At 47.3% G+C, this 18041-nt stretch overlaps 1 protein-coding gene and 1 long non-coding RNA gene across 2 annotated transcripts; both read left to right on the forward strand.

Moving 5' to 3' along the window:
* The first annotated feature begins 1301 nt into the window (after positions 1 to 1301).
* On the forward strand, positions 1302 to 8923 carry LOC115397269 (scavenger receptor cysteine-rich domain-containing protein SCART1-like). Its single transcript, XM_030103499.1, has 7 exons — positions 1302 to 1359; positions 6006 to 6038; positions 6110 to 6238; positions 7084 to 7398; positions 8222 to 8226; positions 8413 to 8686; positions 8916 to 8923. The coding sequence occupies exons 1-7, from the start codon at positions 1323 to 1325 to the stop codon at positions 8921 to 8923; spliced, it is 801 nt and encodes a 266-aa protein (XP_029959359.1). The 5' UTR covers positions 1302 to 1322.
* A 5979-nt stretch (positions 8924 to 14902) lies between these two features.
* Positions 14903 to 16174, forward strand: LOC115396190 (uncharacterized). Its single transcript, XR_003932358.1, has 3 exons — positions 14903 to 14969; positions 15933 to 16015; positions 16099 to 16174. It is a non-coding gene; the product is annotated as an uncharacterized LOC115396190 (long non-coding RNA).
* Positions 16175 to 18041: the final 1867 nt, after the last annotated feature.

The raw sequence follows: 18041 nt of genomic DNA on the forward strand, positions 1-18041 counted from the left end.
CCTGGTTCTAAACCTCTAACCACCCTGGACCTGGTTCTAAACCTCTAACCACGCTGGACCTGGTTCTAAACCTCTAACCACCCTGGACCTGGTTCTAAACCTCTAACCACGCTGGACCTGGTTCTAAACCTCTCACCACCCTGGACCTGGTTCTAACGCCGTACCATATCAACTCACACTGGGCCCTGAGGTCCTCTGGCAGTGGCCTACTGTGCGTCCCAAAAGCCAGAAACAAGACCCACGGTGAGGCGGCCTTCAGCCACTACGGCCCCCGCCTGTGGAACAGCCTGCCGGAGAACCTCAGGACCGCAGAGACTGTCCAGATTTTTAAAAGAAGGTCAGAAACACAGTTTTTAATCAGGCTTTTAACTGACCTTTTATATTATTATTTTCACCATCATTTATTTATTTTAGTTTATTATGTACTTTTACTTCTTAATCTCATCTTACTGATTTTACATGAACTTTTTGCTGTATTTTAAAGTTTTTAGTTGTTTAACTCCAGTGTGTCCTGAGGGACGGTCCTCCACATGGGGGTGGGGGGGGGGGTAAATAAAATTTATTTATATAGCGCTTTTCAGGTGTCCCAGCAGTCCTGGTCCATGACTTCTCCAGGTGTGGACGGCTCCATTGGTAGAGTTTCCCATGATGCTCAGTGCCATGTCTCCCTAATGTAAGTGACGAGAGTGGGAGTGTGTGTGTGTGTGTGTGTGTGTGTGTGTGTGTGTGTGTGTACAGTATACACGCAATTTTGGTGAAGGTGTGGCTGTTTTTTTCATTATATATTCATTTTTGTTTTAATGTTTTAATGTTGTAACACACTTTGTGCTGCTTTTATAATATGAAAAGCGCCTTTTAAGTAAAGATTGATTTGAATTGATTGTGAAGTATGAAAACTGCTTTATTTGAATCTCTCTCTCTCTTCAGCATCTGGTGAATGGTCTACCCTTATGTAGCGCTTTTCATCTGCATTAGCAGAGCCCGAAGCGCTTTACGCTGCATTATCTCATCTACCCATTCACACACACATTCACAGGCAGCTGCCATGCAAGGCGCCCCATCCGTCCACCGGGGGCAATTCAGGGGTCAGCGTCTTGCCCAAGGACACTTCGACATGCAGACAGGGGGAGGCAGGAATCGAACAAACAACATCCCGATTGTCAGACAACTGCTCTCCCCACTGATCCACAGCCGCTCTAAAAAACATGTGACAGGACGTGGGTGGGTGTGAAGCTCCACCTCCGGCTCCACCTGACGGCTGATAAATGTTGGGGACAGCTGACGAGGATGAGACACTCAGAGAGACGAGGACGGCCTGGAAGATGAAGCAGCTGCTGCTGCTGCTGCTGTGGAGCTCAGGTAGGACTCTGCTGCTTCCCTGGCACACACACACCGACCCACACACACACACACACACACACACACCTGGGGCATTGTTCCAGTTCTTGACTGAGTTTGTTCCGGAGCCTCCCTCCACTCACTGAGCTGCTCGTCCTCTCATGTCCCCCTCTGTCCCCCTCTGTCTGCTGCCTCTTTGTTTCTGCCGCTGTGCTTCAGCTGATCTGTGGTGAATTCTCTTGTCTGCAGTGTGAATCTGAGCAGAGTGAGGATTCCTCGGTGTGTCTTCAAACGTCCGCGCAGTAATTGAAGTGTAACAGTATTAGTGAGCAGTATATGTGTCAGAGTCCTGTCTGTCCTGGACGTCCTGTCTCCTGTCTGTCTTGGACGTTCTGTCCCTTGTCTGTCCTGGATGTCCAGTCTCCTCTCCGTCCTGGAGATCTTGTCTGCTGTTTGTCCTGTCTCCTGTTTGTCCGGGACATCCTGTCTCCTATCTGCCTTGTCTGTCCTGTCCCTTGTTTTCCCTGGACATCTTGTCCACCATCTGTCCTGGACATCATGCCTCCTATCTGTCCTGTCCCCTGCCTGTCCTGGATGTCCTGTCTGCTTGACGTCCTGTCTCCTATCTGTCCTGGATGTCCTTTGCCTTGTCTTTCCTGGACGTCTTGTTCACTGCCTGTCCTGTCCCCTGTCTGTCCTGCCTGTCCTGTCCCCTGTCTGTCCTGCCTGTCCTGTCCCCTGTCTGTCCTGCCTGTCCTGTCCCCTGTCTGTCCTGGATGTCCTGTCCCCTGTCTGTCCTGGATGTCCTGTCCCCTGTGTGTGTGTTGTAGCGCCTCCTGTTGCCTGTGTTAACGTTTGCAGCCGGTCTCCCATCCTCCTGCTGTCCACGTCCCTCCCCGGTTCGGTGTGTCATTAGTCTGATGTCCTCCACCTTCTGTCTTCGTCCTCGCCTCGTCTTTCTCTCCTGTTGTCCAGTCGTGTCCCAGCTGGTTGGTCTGTCCCAGTCCAGGTTCTCCCCGGTCCGTCTCCTCTGTTTCAGTGAGTTCTGTCACGTTTCCTTCTGTCCATCTGCCTTCCTGGACTTTGCGGCTCTGCTTTGAACTTTGACCCCAGTCTGGCCCTGTCTGCTGAGAGAACCTGTTTCTGAACTCGGCTCCGGTTCACCTGCACCTCCTGATAATGGAACGTCCAGAGCATGGCTGTAGGACGGGTTTTGCTTTGCTGAGGACTGAAATACTTCTGGATACTTTGGACTGAACGTGTTTGACGGCAGGTTTCCAACCGATCTGGTCGATTTTCACCCTCAAAAACTTGATTTCTGTAATCCTCTCTACTTCTGTCATATTTCAGAGTCACCTTTTCCCTGATTATTTCCAAACAACATAAATTTAGTGATAGTTTCTCATTTGTTAATTGATTTTTTTTACATTTTAAACAGAGGTATTGCCCCTTGAGATGAGCCATCTCGTTTTCGAGGGGGACCTCCACATTAACTGAAAATGAATAGTACAGATGCAAAGTCAGAACAACAAGTCTTTTGTAATACAAAAACAAGAACATCAAAACTACACACACACACACACACACACACACACACACACACAGACCTGCTCTCAATGTTCAACCAGCCTTCAAGTCATTGTTTGTACATCATCCCAGACTGCACTTGTATGGCATCGCTCCAATAACGACCCATCCATGAAGAAACTAGTAGCAGTTACAGATGTTTTGAAGATGACTGTAAACGGCATGTCGAAACATTGATAGAGAAGTTATTGATCTGATATGAGTAGGAAGGTTGTTCCAGTCTCAAGGAGCTTTCACACTTAAGGCAGATCTTCCGTAAACAGTGTTGGTTCTAGGAACTGTAAAATAAACCTGATCCGTGTGTCGGAGGCTGTACAGAGTGTGATACGGCACAGGATAATGCTTCAAGTATTCTGGATAGTCAAAGTAGATGCATTTAAAGATAAACAGCAACCAGTGATAGTTTCTTCTAGAAGAAACCTTCTAGCAGAAGGCGAGAGCCAAGACAGCTTCTCATATAACAGACAGTGGTGTGTCCTGTAGGGGCAGCGGAGGATGAATCTACAGACTCTGTTATAAGCCACATCTAGAGAATGTAAAGAGGTGGAGGTCGCATTGAAATAGACAACATCTGCATAGTCAAGACTAGGTAGCAGTAACTGATTGGCTATTCTTGTCCTTACCTGATAACTAAAACAGCTCACAGATTGCTACAATGCTCTTAGACTATAGCTAAGTTTATTAGTAGTTGTATGTATATGTGTTTCAAAGGAGAAGTGTTTTTCCAACCATACACCCAAATATTTAACAGTGTTAGTTGGTTCCAAGGGAGAAAAGTAAAAAAAAAACAAATACAAAGAGAGTTTAGTTCCCCAAATAGACCATTGTCTTCTCTGGAATAACATTGAGTAGGATTTTGTTTAATTAAGTAATAATTTATTAAGGGAAAGCCACCGCTGTACAGAGTTAAAATCAGATTGTAAAGATCTATCAGTATCAGGAATATTTTCTTTTGAGCAGTAAATAATAGTATCATCGGTGTAAAGATGAATGCTGCAGTCAATACATGAAAGTGGCAAGTCATTAATAAAAATGGAAAATAATAAAGGCCCAAGAGCGGCGCCTTGGGGAATGCCTTTCTTAATATTGATGAAATGCGACTGGCTACCTCTAAAGGACACACACTGGCGACGGTGATGTAGATACGAATTAAACCATAGTAAAGATGATCTAGAAAGGCCTACTGCATGACGTTTATCCAAAAGTAGGTAATGATCAACAAGGTCAAATGCCTTCGTAAGGTCTACGAAAACTGCTCCAGTACACATATTATTGTCAAAACCGTGAACTATATCATTTGTAAACGATAAAAGAGGAGAAATATTGGAGAAGTTCTTCCTGAACCCAGATTGGCATTGAGACAATGTATTATATCTTATGAGATAATCAGATAATTACTTAAAGATAATTTTTCTCAAATATTTTTACAATGCTGTTGATAATATAAATAGGTCTATAATTATTTACATTTTGAGGATCACCCCCTTTATGCAAAGGAATGACCTTCGTAGATTTCCAAGCTGTAGGCACTACAGAATTAGTGAAGGTCATATTGAAGAGTACTGACAATGGAGAGGCCAAAACATGAGAAGCAAGTTTAATATATTTGCTCTCAATACCATGGGGCATGCTTATCTATGACCTGCAGGAGTTCTGTGTAAAATACTCCCAAGCCATAGAAATATCAGGAATTAAGTCTGTTCCAATTTACTCTGCTTAAATCATTTATGAATAACTCACTGTTGAAAGATTTATTACCCCGTAATCTAATATATTTAGGGGGTAAACGTGGAATACAAATTTTCCACACACAGAATATTATACAGTGGTCACTGAAGCAGTCTGAGAGGACACCAGATTGAATGATTCTCTTGGGATGAGACACAAGAATACCATCAATAAGAGCTTTACTTTTTGTTGTGATTCTTGTGGGATCTTCAATAATTTGGGTTGGATTTAAATCATTAAATAGGTTACGTGCAGTAAAGGTATTTGAATCCAACCAGTTTAAATTAAAATCACCCATTAGAACAATTTCTTTGGAATCATCAAGGGATGCAACAATGGCAATGATGTTTTTAAGAGACTCTAACATTGGTGATGAAGGTGGTCTATAAATATTTCCAATAATCAATTGTTTATTCACGTGAAAATTTGACTGAATAAAAATCCCCTCAAAGAGCTCAGGTTTCACTTGTGGTGTAATTACTTCAGACTTAATCTTAGAGGAGACATAGGTAGCAACCCCACCACCCCTTGAACCTCTGTCTGCCCTGTACAAAGTATAGTTAGCAAGATTAACATACGAATCTGCATCTCTTTTACCAAGCCAAGTTTCAGACAATGTAATTATATTTGGATTATTGTAGTCGATCAATTTTATGGGTTAAGCTTATAATATTGATATGAATTGCATGAATGCCTCTACCCATCAATTAAAATAGATTAGTGATAACAACTGAGCATGGGAATCTTACAGTAGCAAAAATAAATAGAGACTGCTGAACACGAGAGCGGTCATTTTTTCAGCTCTGAGTTGATTTCCATTGTGAGCTGCTCTAAATTCTCTCCTGGATAGAAAATATTTGTGCCAGAAAACAAGAGAAATTGTGGTATTTTAGAGATTTTACAATTATTAATGTCTAAAGAGCTTTGTTCTCAATACTGACCCCTGGTGGACACCAAACAATGTCCAAGCACGAAGACTGAAAACCCCATTTTGACAAACTGTTGCTTCAATAGGTTTTTGTAAAATTTGAAGCCTGATGCCATAACTACAGTTTATTGATTAATAGTTCAGGATTTATTGTGTCAAATTCTTGTTTCAGATCAATGAACACTATGACTGCGTCTTCCAGCTGTTCTCGTTTCTTCTGGGAATTTACCAGTTCACAGTGACAGATTGCAGATGTTCATCGGTGGTTGATGGCTGCACATGCACAGCACTGCTGTGGTCAATAGCTCTTCTGCACATCTTCAGATCAAACTTGTTCCATTGGAATGTTGAAGCTGCATGATCAGAACAACTGAGAATCATTCAAACCTGATGAAAACTGAACTCTCTCTATTTTTTCTCACAGGAGTCCATCTGGAAGACAGAAACCATCCAGCTGGTAAAGAAAGTCCTGAAAGATGAAGACAGTGATGAATCTTTGTTCCTGCTGACTTTGTGCTCTGTGCTCAGATCCTGATGATGAGTTCAGGCTGGTGGGAGGAAGCTCTGGCTGTTCAGGCGGAGTGGAGCTGAAACACCTCGGAGAATGGAGACCGGTGGAGGACGATTACTGGAACCTGAAGTCAGCTGCTTCATTCTGTGTACGTCTGGACTGCGGCTCTGCTGTTTCCATGAAAGGAAGAGTTGAGCCATCAAGAAGATCAGCGTGGAGCATCAGACCTCAGTGCTTCCAGTCTACGTCAGATTGGAAGGATTGCTTCACACCCTCCGATGCTTCCTCTTTCATTAATCTCAAGTGTTCAGGTAAGACTGTCAGCTGTGTTGGCAGAACAGCTCTGAACCCAGTTTCCCCCTTGGGGATGAATAACATGTATTGAATCTTGAAGACTGACGTGGTTTCATTAACCACATGTTCTCAACATGGTGAGTTCAGACAAAAAGCTCTGAACAAAACATCTGAATTGATCAGTCATTAAAGAGTCAAGATGATTTGCCATTCGCACTCATAATTTGACAGCTTTGACACACAAAAACAGTCCCACTAATTCTCTCTGTGGATGTTTTGACTCTTTGGACAGTCTTCCTCTCTCCCTGTGTGGCGTTACTGTACCAGACAGTGGTTTCTGTGGTGAGGAGGCTCTCTATCAGTCCTCTGGAGGCCTGGTGAGAGCTAGACCCTTCAAACCCTGATTCCTGAGCATCCTGATGAAGTCTGGGAGCTGCTGGGCTTTCACAGCAAACTAGAGAGAGTCCATAGTGTTCAGAACTACAGGGTTCAGTTCATATGTGAGGACCAGCTGTTCTAAGCACTTCCTGGTGCTGATGTGAGCTCTAGTGGTCTCAAGTCACGGTGGATGTGTGTGATGTGTTGAGGGGCAAAACAATGATAGATGAGTTGAAAATACGGATCTCTACTGCCTGAGATGGAGATGTTGAATGTATCTTCACACAAAACCATGGTTGACCTCCTGTCCTGTGTCCAGACTCGGTGCGGCTGCTGAATGGATCCAGTCGTTGTTCAGGCAGACTGCAGGTGAAGACTAACCCGTCTGACCAGACCTGGTCCTCAGTGTGTGAAGCAGACCTGGACCAGCAGGACGCAGAGGTGGTGTGTCGGGAGCTGGGCTGTGGGGCTCCTTCAGTCCTGCAGGGGGCGCTCTATGGAGACGTGCAGTCTCCCAGGTGGAGCCCAGAGTTCCAGTGTGGAGGCCATGAGTCTGCTCTGCTGAACTGTAGAAGCTCAGGCTCAGCTAGAAGCAGCTGCTCACCTGGTAAAGCTGCTGGACTCACCTGCTCAGGTAAAAGAGGAGCTGCAGCTTTACCTTGTCTTCTCTTCACACTCACTCCATCCTCTCACTCTTCTCTCTCTGCTCTGGATTCAGGGGTCGATCAGTTCATTCTGAAGGGAGGAGCCAGTCGCTGTTCAGGTACTCTGGAGTTGAAATATCTTGGTGACCAGAGACCTGTGGATCGGCGTCTCTTCAGCCTGAAGACAGCAGCTCTTGTCTGTGATCATCTGAACTGTGGCTCTCCTGTTTCTATACAACCAACTGATGTATCGCATCAGTCTATGTGGAGCATCGACTCACAATGTATTGAACCTCGATCCGACCTGTGGAACTGTGTGAAATCATGTCGCTCACCTTTCACACTCAAACTCACCTGCTCAGGTGTGTTTTACTGTTATTTAAAGAAAAAATTTACCTGGTTTACAGCAGATTCATTTTATTTTGCTGCTATGCTCCTTCAGTTTGTTTCTTAAACCAGAGATCAGCTCATTGGTCTCCAACAAAACTTGTTATAAAAATATCTAAAATTCACAAAGATCTGAGGATAAAAATAACATAACTGCTGGAGTTAAACTGAGTTTCTCCTGTCTCCTCTGGTTGACCTCCTGTCCTGTGTCCAGACTCGGTGCGGCTGCTGAATGGATCTAGTCGTTGTTCAGGCAGACTGCAGGTGAAGACTAACCCGTCTGACCAGACCTGGTCCTCAGTGTGTGAAGAAGACCTGGACCAGCAGGACGCAGAGGTGGTGTGTCGGGAGCTGGGCTGTGGGGCTCCTTCAGTCCTGCAGGGGGCGCTCTATGGAGACGTGCAGACTCCCAGGTGGAGCCCAGAGTTCCAGTGTGGAGGCCATGAGTCTGCTCTGCTGGACTGTAGAAGCTCAGGCTCAGCTAGAAGCAGCTGCTCACCTGGTAAAGCTGCTGGACTCACCTGCTCAGGTAAAAGAGGAGCTTTCACTTCCTTCTCTTCACACTCACTCCATCCTCTCACTCTTCTCTCTCTGCTCTGGGTTCAGGGGGCGATGAGTTCAGGTTGGTGGGAGGAGCCAGTCACTGTGCAGGAAGTCTGGAGCTGAGATATCTTGGCAAACAGAAACCTGTGGAGAACCATGTCACCCTGAAGACAGCAGCTCTTGTCTGTGAACATCTGAACTGTGGCTCTCTTGTTTCTATAAAATCAACTTCTATGTCATTTCAATCTATGTGGAGTATCTCCTCAGATTGTGCTCAATCTGTGTCTAATCTGTGGAACTGTGTGGAATCGTCCCGCTCCGAATTCACCCTGAACCTCACCTGCTCAGGTATGCTTTGCCGACACTTAAAAAAATATGTTCTACCTGGTTTACAGCAGTTCTATTTCATCCCCCCCCGCCCGCCAGAAGGCGGTGCTGAAAGCACTGAATAGTCCCATTTGAGCAGTTTGAGTATGTTTGAGTATACCAACGTCACTTGTGACCCCCGGGTATTACTCAAAAAGTATTTAGTTCCGGTGTCATCCCAGTTTCAGCTTCTGTCTTTTCTCGCCTACAGTTCAGTAAAACTTGGAGATTATGGTACTAGCCTATACGGCATCGCTGGTAGCCTTGCGACCATGTTGGTTGGAGCAGCAAAGTTCACCCTCCAAAGGCTGCAATGGCAGTTACCCCCCTTTTTTCACCCTCGTTCTAAGGTGGGTTGGCACAACTGTGGCATCTCCTCCGGTCAACAGATGCATTCTTAACCTTAGGCTGATAGTAAAGTTGTTGAATCTCTTCTCTTTGCTCAAGTGTCGGCTGGACAGCGGCCTTACTCTCCTCCCCCGAGTATTGCTCAGGCACTGGGGCTTACTTGTGTATGGCATGTTAGCTTAGCTGCTGTGGAGGAGGTGCCAGTCATGCGCCTCATGCCTGGAGTGTCTGACAGTCCTATCTGTTAGCAACACAGCTAGTGTTAGCTTAGCCGTTGCTTGTAAGGCTATTTCCACCGGCCTATTGAGCCCCGCCATGGCTGTTAACCACATGGTGGGTGTAAGCTTGGCTGTGGCCAGTGGAGACGCCATTCATGCACTCTCCTCCAGGCTTATAGGTACCTAGTTTGGCTGGTTAGCAACATGGCTAGTGTTAGCTTGGCCGCTGCTGGCAGAGGCACAGTTTGTATCTTTTTTCTCCCAGTTTACAGTATTGGTAGTCACCAGTAAGCCTGCTTGTGCCTGGCTGTTTAGCGACATGACTAGTGTTAGCTTTAGCTGCTGCTGGTGGAGGCACCATTCGTGCGCGCTTCTCCAATCTTACTGGTACTGAACCCGACCATTGGCAACATGATTTGTGTTAACTTTGGCCTTCGCTGGTAGAGACTGCCTTGGTCTTCCCCAGCTTATTGAGGCCAACCATGATTGTTATGCACACGGTTGATGGTAACGTTGCTGCTGTTGATGAAGGTCGTGTAGACACTCCTTTCTTCTGGCTTATTGACACTGATCCTGTCTGTTAGTGATGCAGTTAGCATTAGTTTGTAGCCACAGTTAGTGCCATATTGGCCTGTGACCGGTAAAGGCTTCAGTCGTGCTTCCTGTTCCCGGCGCATGGCGCCTCTAGCGAGAGGGCAGGGTGAAAGAGGAGATGCCATGCAGTCATCTGGCTCTCCTGAACATAACTTCAGTTAAACCCTGTTGCCACTATAGTGGTGCGTCTGTCGTGTAGGTGGCGTCTGCACCCCCTTCCCTCAACTTATAGCACTGACCTTATCTGTCGATCTATTGAGCAATAATTCTAGGGTCAGCTTGGAGCCCGTGACTAGTGAAGATAGCATTCGCGCCCCCCCGCTTCTTGTATGGGGCATCTCTAGCAAGAAGGCAGGAGGACGAGGGAGCCACCGTATGACCCTTCCCTCTCCTGAGCAAGACCCCAGCGAGAACTTAGGAGCCTTCTGGTCTTGCGTCTGCTGTGTAAGTGGCGTCTGTGACCCCCTTGTCTCAGCTTATCGCACCAATCTTCTCTTTGATTTGCCGAGCGACGCCGTAAGTGTCAGCTTGGCCGTGTCCAGTGAAGGCCATTTTTGCACCCCTGCTTCTGGTAGGCGGCATTTGTACTTTGTCCAGGAGAGGGCGCCACCGTGCAGCAGTTTCCTCTCATGCACATTGCTGCAGCCAAGCTACTAGCCCGGTGGTCTTGCATCTGCTGACGAGGCAGCATCTGTGGCCCCTTCCCTCTGCATTTGCACTGACCTTGTCTGAACCTACTGAGCCATACTGTTAGTGTCAGCTTGGAACCAGTGACTGGTGAAGGCCGTGTTGTGCCCTTCACCAGACTTATTGGTGCCAACGCCATTAACGGCAAGATTGTTGCCGGTCTGTAGTCTCGCTGGTGAAGGTCGCATTTGCACCCGTCCCCCACTTTATTCACACCAATCCTGTCTACTGAACGACATTGTTGGTGTCAGCTCGGACCATGGATGGTGAATGCCATGTTTGCAATCCCTGCTTCCGGTGCGTGACGTCTCTAGCAGGAGGGCAGGAGGAAGAGGGAGCCGCCGAGCGGCCATTCCCTGTCCCGGACATAGCTTCAGCCAAACTTTACTGGCCCTGTGGTCTTTTATCTACGGTGTAGGTAGCGTTCGTCCCTCTTCCCTCAACTTATCGCACATAAAAAGTGGCACATTGAGCAGTATGGTAGGCTCTCACCATTGCTTTACTGGTGGTGCCCTTCTCCAGGATGATGAGAATGGTTGGGCCTCAATGGTGTCAGAATTGCGGTACTTGTCAGCAGCTTGAAGCTCCACAAGTGAGGCAGTACATGACTTGATACATACTGCCATGTGTGTCACAACTGTCTTGGTGTGCTCCGATGACGGTCTTCCTTAGCGGTGTAGGCTGCCCTCCTCCATGTTTGCTGTTCCTCTCTCAGGGGATTTTCTGGGGCAGCAGCATGTTGTTGTTCCACATTCCCGCCCATCACCTTGTTTTTCATCCTATTGGGAGCTGTACTCCCCAGCGAACTCTACAAAGACTGGTTGTGGTCCTTCACACCCCTGCCTGCTCATCATTCAGGCGACCCTGACCTGTGGGTCCTGTCAACAACCCTCTGGGGCCCCTCGGGGCTGGAAGGACAGAGATTGACATCCTTGGGCATGCCGTCATTGCGCTTCTGAATAGGTGGTCTAATGGATTCTGTATGGATGCAGAGGGGCACTGTTGTTGGACGCTCAGAGTGTTGCAGAAGCACCTCCTGGTGCTGGCTCATGGAGGGACAGGACTTCCTGTCAATGTTGTCCCATTGGGTGTGTCCCCAGCCTGCCAAGACACTGTCAGCATGGCTGTCAGTCTCTCGAGATGGGGTGCCATCGAGTGACACAGGGCACCTCGGGGACAGTGGTCAAGGTGGGGTAGCACAGATCATATCAGTATGCTGGAGCTGCAAGCATTACACTTGGGCCTTAAGCATTTCTTGGCCATACCTGAGGAGAAGGCATTTACTACAACACTCCGGTCATCTCCCACGTCAACCCCCAGGGCAGCACCAGGTCCCTCTGGTTGTTGTAGGCCTCCTAGCAACTTCTCAGGTGGGCTGCAACCCACAGGCTGGCCTTTGGGTCATGTATCTGCCTGAACCCGTTGGCGGACTCTTTTTCCCCTTGGAGTCCTCTGCCAGGAGAGTGGTGCCTCCACCCGGAGGTGGTACACACAATCTGGGGTCTTTCGGCAGGGCAAGGGTCAGTCTCTTTGCTTCGGCAGAGTCGACTCACTGTCCATTTTGGTTGTCCCTGAAGGCGCACCCACCAGCCCTCTGGACCAGGACACGCTAGTGCACCCCTGGCCAGAGGGCTTCCTTTATGCCTTTCCACCACTCTCTCTGATTCGGTTGATACTCTTGAGAGTCCTTAAACAAGTGTAATATGCTGCTGCTTGGTGGCCCCCTTCTGGCCAGCTCAGATATGACTTTCTCTGTTGCACAGACTCGCCTGCAATAAACCATGGAAACCATGGAATAGAACTATGGCTCTATCCCAGATGACCGCCAGAGTGCTTTGTCACTCAGAAACCTCGTGATCATGCCAGAAAATTATGTAGGAAGCGAACCTAGGATGACACCAGAACATACTACATTTCTAAGGTCACCCAGCGGTCACAAGTGGTGTTGTTGGTATCAAAATGCACATGCGCAAAGGAAACATTTAGTGCTTTCAGCAAAATCTTGTGAAAGTCATCCAGGATTCATAGAACGTAACTATCTTTAACTTTCAATTTATTTTGTTCTGCTTCTCTGCTCCCTCAGTTTGTCACTCAAAGCAGAGATCAGCTCATTGGTCTCCAGCAAAACTTGTTATCACAAAAAAACCTAAAATTCGCAAAGACCTGAGGATAAAATAACACAACTGCAGGAGTTTAACTGAGTTTCTCCTGTCTCCTCTGGTTGACCTCCTGTCCTGTGTCCAGACTCGGTGCAGCTGCTGAATGGATCTAGTCGTTGTTCAGGCAGACTGCAGGTGAAGACTAACCCGACTGACCAGACCTGGTCCTCAGTGTGTGAAGCAGACCTGGACCAGCAGGACGCAGAGGTGGTGTGTCGGGAGCTGGGCTGTGGGGCTCCTTCAGTCCTGCAGGGGGCGCTCTATGGAGACGTGCAGACTACCAGGTGGAGCCCAGAGTTCCAGTGTGGAGGCCTTGAGTCTGCTCTGCTGGACTGTAGAAGCTCAGGCTCAGCTAGAAGCAGCTGCTCACCTGGTAAAGCTGCTGGACTCACCTGCTCAGGTAGAAGAGGAGCTGCAGCTTTCACTTCCATTCAAAGTCACCTCAATCTCTCACGCTTGTCTCTCTGGTCTGAGTTCAGGGGGCGATGAGTTCAGGCTGGTGGGAGGAGCCAGTCGCTGTGCAGGTACTCTGGAGCTGAGATATCTTGGCGAACTGAAACTTGTGGCGCCGCTTCTCTTCAGCCTGAAGACAGCAGCTCTCTTCTGTGAACATCTGAACTGTGGCTCTCCTGTTTCTATACAATCAACTTCCGTGTCTCTTCAATCTATGTGGAGCATTGACTCAGAATGTGTGCAATCTCGATCTGATCTGTGGAACTGTGTGAAATCATCCACCTCACCTTTCACACTGAAACTCACCTGCTCAGGTATGCCTTGCTTATATTCATTCAAAAAAATTTCCAACCGGTTCACAGCAGATCCATGTTACTCTGCTTCTGTTCTCCAGTTATTACTCCAACAAAGTCATTGTGTTAAAAAAATACCTCAAATCCACTAAGTTCTGGGGATAAAAACACCACAACTTTAGGGGTTTGACGGAGTTTTTTGTGTTTTTTCAGAGTGTCTGTCATTTGCTCAGAGTTTATCCTGTGTCTTCCATAGTTTGTACTATTTCTGCTGAATTTAGATTTTTTTTCTCCAGAGTTTCTCCTGTTTCCTCTGGTTGACCTCCTGTCCTGTGTCCAGACTCGGTGCGGCTGCTGAATGGATCCAGTCGTTGTTCAGGCAGACTGCAGGTGAAGACTAACCCGTCTGACCAGACCTGGTCCTCAGTATGTGAAGCAGACCTGGACCAGCAGGATGCAGAGGTGGTGTGTCGGGAGCTGGACTGTGGGGCTCCTTCAGTCCTGCAGGGGGTGCTCTATGGAGACGTGCAGACTCCCAGGTGGAGCCCAGAGTTCCTGTGTGGAGGCCATGAGTCTGCTCTGCTGGACTGTAGAAGCTCAGGCTCAGCTAGAAGCAGCTGCTCACCTGGTAAAGCTGCTGGACTCACCTGCTCAGGTAGAGAGGAGCTGCAGCTTTACCTTGTCTTCTCTTCACACTCACTTCATCCTCTCACTCTTCTCTCTCTTCAGGGTTTCCTGAAATCAGGTTGGAGGGAGAAAACAGTCGCTGTGCAGGTTCTCTGCAGATCAGAAGCTCTGGAGTTTGGAGACCAACATATGATCCTGATTGGTCTGTGGAGAAAGCAGCTTTTTTTTGTTCACATCTGGACTGTGGTTCTGCTGTGTCTGCTAAATGGACACATTTGATCAACTTCACACTGACCATGGTAATCAGTGATGACTGCTTTCAGTCTGGATCTGATCTGGTTAAGTGTGCAAACCTGATTGAAGTTCCCTTCAACAATAATCTCACCTGCTCAGGTAAGCTCGTCTGTTTTTCTCATGTCCCTCACTTGGCGCTTTCAGAACTGATTCTGCAGAACTCTCTCTCTCTCTGCTCTGTGTGTGTGTGTGTGTGTGTGTGTGTGTGTGTGTGTGTGTGTGTGTGTGTGTGTGTGTGTGTGTGTGTGCTTTTCAGACCTGCTGCTCCATCCCGTCATCTCCGTGTCCTCCTCCTCCTCCATCCTCGGGGTCTCTGAGGCCCAGCAGCAGGGGCTCCAGGTGATCTGGGGCTCCACCTTCACCATCGGCTGCTCCATCCAGCCACAGTACCCAGGAGGCTCCTTCCAGCTCACCTTCACCTCCTCCAACACCTCCTACAACTCCACCCAGCCGGCTGTCAATCACTCTGCACACTTCCTGTTTCCTGCCGCAGAGCCCGCCCACCGGGGAAACTACAGCTGTGTTTACCACCTCTATGTTTTTGGACACAACTTCACCTCAGAGAGCCGCATGCTGTCTCTGTCTGTGTCCGGTAAGAAGAAGCCGAGGCGCTGTTTACATGACAGTTCAAGTGAAAATGTTTCGTCTTTTCATTTTTGGATCAGAAAAATTTCACATTTATTACAACAAGGTTTTGAAGACTATGGTGTCGAGGACCAGTGGCAGGGCTTCTCCTGCTGATTTGGGGTCCTGAGCGTTTCCACAAAGGGTCAATTTTGGTTTTTTGTCAACATATCGATCAGGGATGTTTTTAAAGTGACTCTGAGAGCTGTTGTCTTGTAAATCCACACACAATATGCAACATATGTTTTGCCTGCTCTCTTGAAATCAGCCCGAGACTCTGAAACGGTACGACGATGAGAAGAACTGATCAGACCAAAATGTGAGAATGACCCTACTCACTTTGTTTCAACCAAGGCCCAGGATATTTGTTCAGTCGGATTTGTTTTTCTGTCTGTTAGCAACTTGAAAAAGTTCTAGACTCATTATCCTGAAATGTTCAGGAAACGTCTACAATGGAAAGACGAACATATGATCAGATCATCTCTGGGTCCTCTTCAGGACTGATGGAGGAGAAATGGAGAGATGGTCCACAGATTCAGACAGACGGCTTCAGTAACCCCGTCACTGGACTGTTTACCTGGAGGAGCTGATCTGGAAAGCAAAGCTCTGTGTTTACCGATCAGTCCATCTGGTCAGGATGTCCCCTGGTGTCCCCCCTTTAGAGGTTTAGCAGGCAGGACGGACTGGGAGGACGGCCCAGGGTCGGTCCAGGACTCTCTGGATAGATTCTAACTCTGGTTTGGTTTGAGAGAGACTCTGAGTCCAACTAGAAGAGCTGGAGGAAGACAGAAGGGACAGACATGTCTGGAGGGGTTCGGTCTCTAAACTGCTAACGAGACCTGATCCAGACCAAGAGGGGGCTGAGAGGGATGGACTCTTGATGGTCTCACTGCCAGCAGTCCTCAGACGGCTGATTTCTCTCTGTGTTCAGATCCGACAGCTGTGATCGTCAGATGGGTGGTGGTGCCGCTGTCTCTCCTTCTGCTGCAGGGGGCGCTGTGGCTGTACTTTAAGGTACTGTTCACCTCTCTGATGCTCTGCAGCTCTGGGTGGAGCCAGACTCTCCGTCACTCCTGTGTGTCGTCATGTCTCTGCAGGCCAGCAGGGGGCAGACCAGCGGACGGCGAGCTGAGTGCGGCGGAGGGATGGGATGAAGTCGGTCCACTGAACTGTCCTACTGCAGAAGACTATATGGACCAATACTCATTTTGAAATTTATAAACATAAATTTATTTTCATTCTCAGAATAAAACTGTATTTTTTCACTCAAATAAAATCAATAATCACTCATCAAAACAATTTTTTTCATTTTCTTCTTCCAAACTACTTGGACTGTGACTTAAAGCTATAGTGCATAACTTTAAATGTCTATGAATGTCCGTTTTAGCCAAGCCACTACTAGTGGAGATGACAAAATGCAGATTAAGCCGATCGGCTCCTCTAACATCTCGCAGGATTTTTCAATATATATAATTCTTGCTTTGCTTGTCAACCGGAGCCATTCCCGCGCTGGTGCGCAGGAAATTACACATTTTATGTCACAACAAGAAGGGAGGGTGAGGACGGGAGCGTCTCATAGCAACAGGCAGAGCTAGGCAGACCGAGGAAGCGACATGGCGGATAATCCAAAGAAATGGCCGAGAAAGAGTCCTGAAGTGGATCCTACCGCCAAAAAAAAAAAGCCTGGACGGTCGGCAGAAGGATTGCTGGCGAAGAAGGAAAGTGGCCGACGGAGAAGGCAAATGAGGATTTGTATTGGCGTGGCTTTTCCTCGGTGGAGAACATTGAAAGCAGAAATTGGGCTGAGGGCAGACACAGATCTTGCCCTGCTGCTGTTGGATAAGTAAGTGATTTGGTTTATAATTATATAAGTACTTTATTATTTTTTTCTAAATGGTGCTATGAACATTATGTTGTAATGTTAGCAACCTGCTAACATACAGTCACACGGTAATAATCACACATTCGCAAAGGCTGTCTAAGAATATTGTCATTCCAGTGCTGAGTATGGGTAGCATCCACTAACCTGTCAGTTACAAATTAGCAGGCACCTTGTCTCCCGTTTGTAATCAGCTATTTGCATTTCTGTGGCAAAAAAAGAAAACAGTTATTACCTCTTCGGAAGAGTACATCTTTTTTTCACCAGCTGTCCTTATTCACACAGAATAAAAACCGTTTCCAACGGTGATTCGCGCGGTGGAAACGCGAATCTCCGTGGCAGCGGCTGGGGGGAGAGGGGGAGGGGGACACCGGGGACACTGGGGACACCTGGGCGCACGTCATGTGGAAGCGCCGATGTTATTGTTGTATGAGCGCAGAATTCCACTAGAGGGCAACCGAAGTTACGCACTATAGCTTTAAATAAAAAAGAAAATGACATTAATTTTCAAAAGATGTCCCACCAAATACTTAGCAAAATTCAACTTGAGATGTTAGATTTGAAAATTAAACTGGATTTACATGCTTCCTCATTTCAAGGTTCCGGCTGCATTACTTGCCTCAAATGATTAAAGAACTATACAAACTGCATTTTCATCTTCAGAGTATCTAGAATGATAGGTGGCGCTGTGCACACTGGAGCTGGTGAAGGTGGAGATTTTCGTACCACTTCTGAAAACCTGTGCCGCAATGTCTGGCAGCAACACAGCCTTCCTGTGTCAAAAAGGCTGTTGGTTACCAGTGATCATTCAGTAGAAGCCATAGACTCAGCCGCTGTGCTCCGGTATATTCTTCCGCGGTGCACTGTGCTTGTGCAGATCTGTGTGTATCAAAACGTTATTTTAACGGATTGAAAAGAAAACACGCCTTTTAAAATGTTTTATAACCATTCTGAGTTACTTCACGTGCTAATACACCGTCCCCTGGACCACTGGAAGGAGGATTTTGTCCACTTTCATAAGTCCGGCTCTGTCTCCTCTTCACCTCCAGCAGTTGAGCTAAGCTAACTACGATGCTAACAGCTGGGAGCCAGTCACTGGACGCACAGACACAAAAAAGGTATTTATGAGCTTATCTCCCTTTGTAAATGATAGGGATAGGG

The sequence above is a fragment of the Salarias fasciatus genome, chromosome 11, assembly GCF_902148845.1.
Source record: "Salarias fasciatus chromosome 11, fSalaFa1.1, whole genome shotgun sequence".
NCBI lineage: Eukaryota > Metazoa > Chordata > Actinopteri > Blenniiformes > Blenniidae > Salarias > Salarias fasciatus.

What these genes read in the sequence shown, in the direction of transcription:
- LOC115397269 (XM_030103499.1), top strand. Translation starts at nt 1,323, where the DNA reads ATGAAGCAGCTGCTGCTGCTGCTGCTGTGGAGCTCAG. An exon ending in GCTGCTGCTGTGGAGCTCAG is followed by an intron (nt 1,360 to 6,005) that starts GTAGGACTCTGC and finishes TTTTTCTCACAG; the next exon opens with GAGTCCATCTGGAAGACAGA. An exon ending in AGACAGAAACCATCCAGCTG is followed by an intron (nt 6,039 to 6,109) that starts GTAAAGAAAGTC and finishes CTCTGTGCTCAG; the next exon opens with ATCCTGATGATGAGTTCAGG.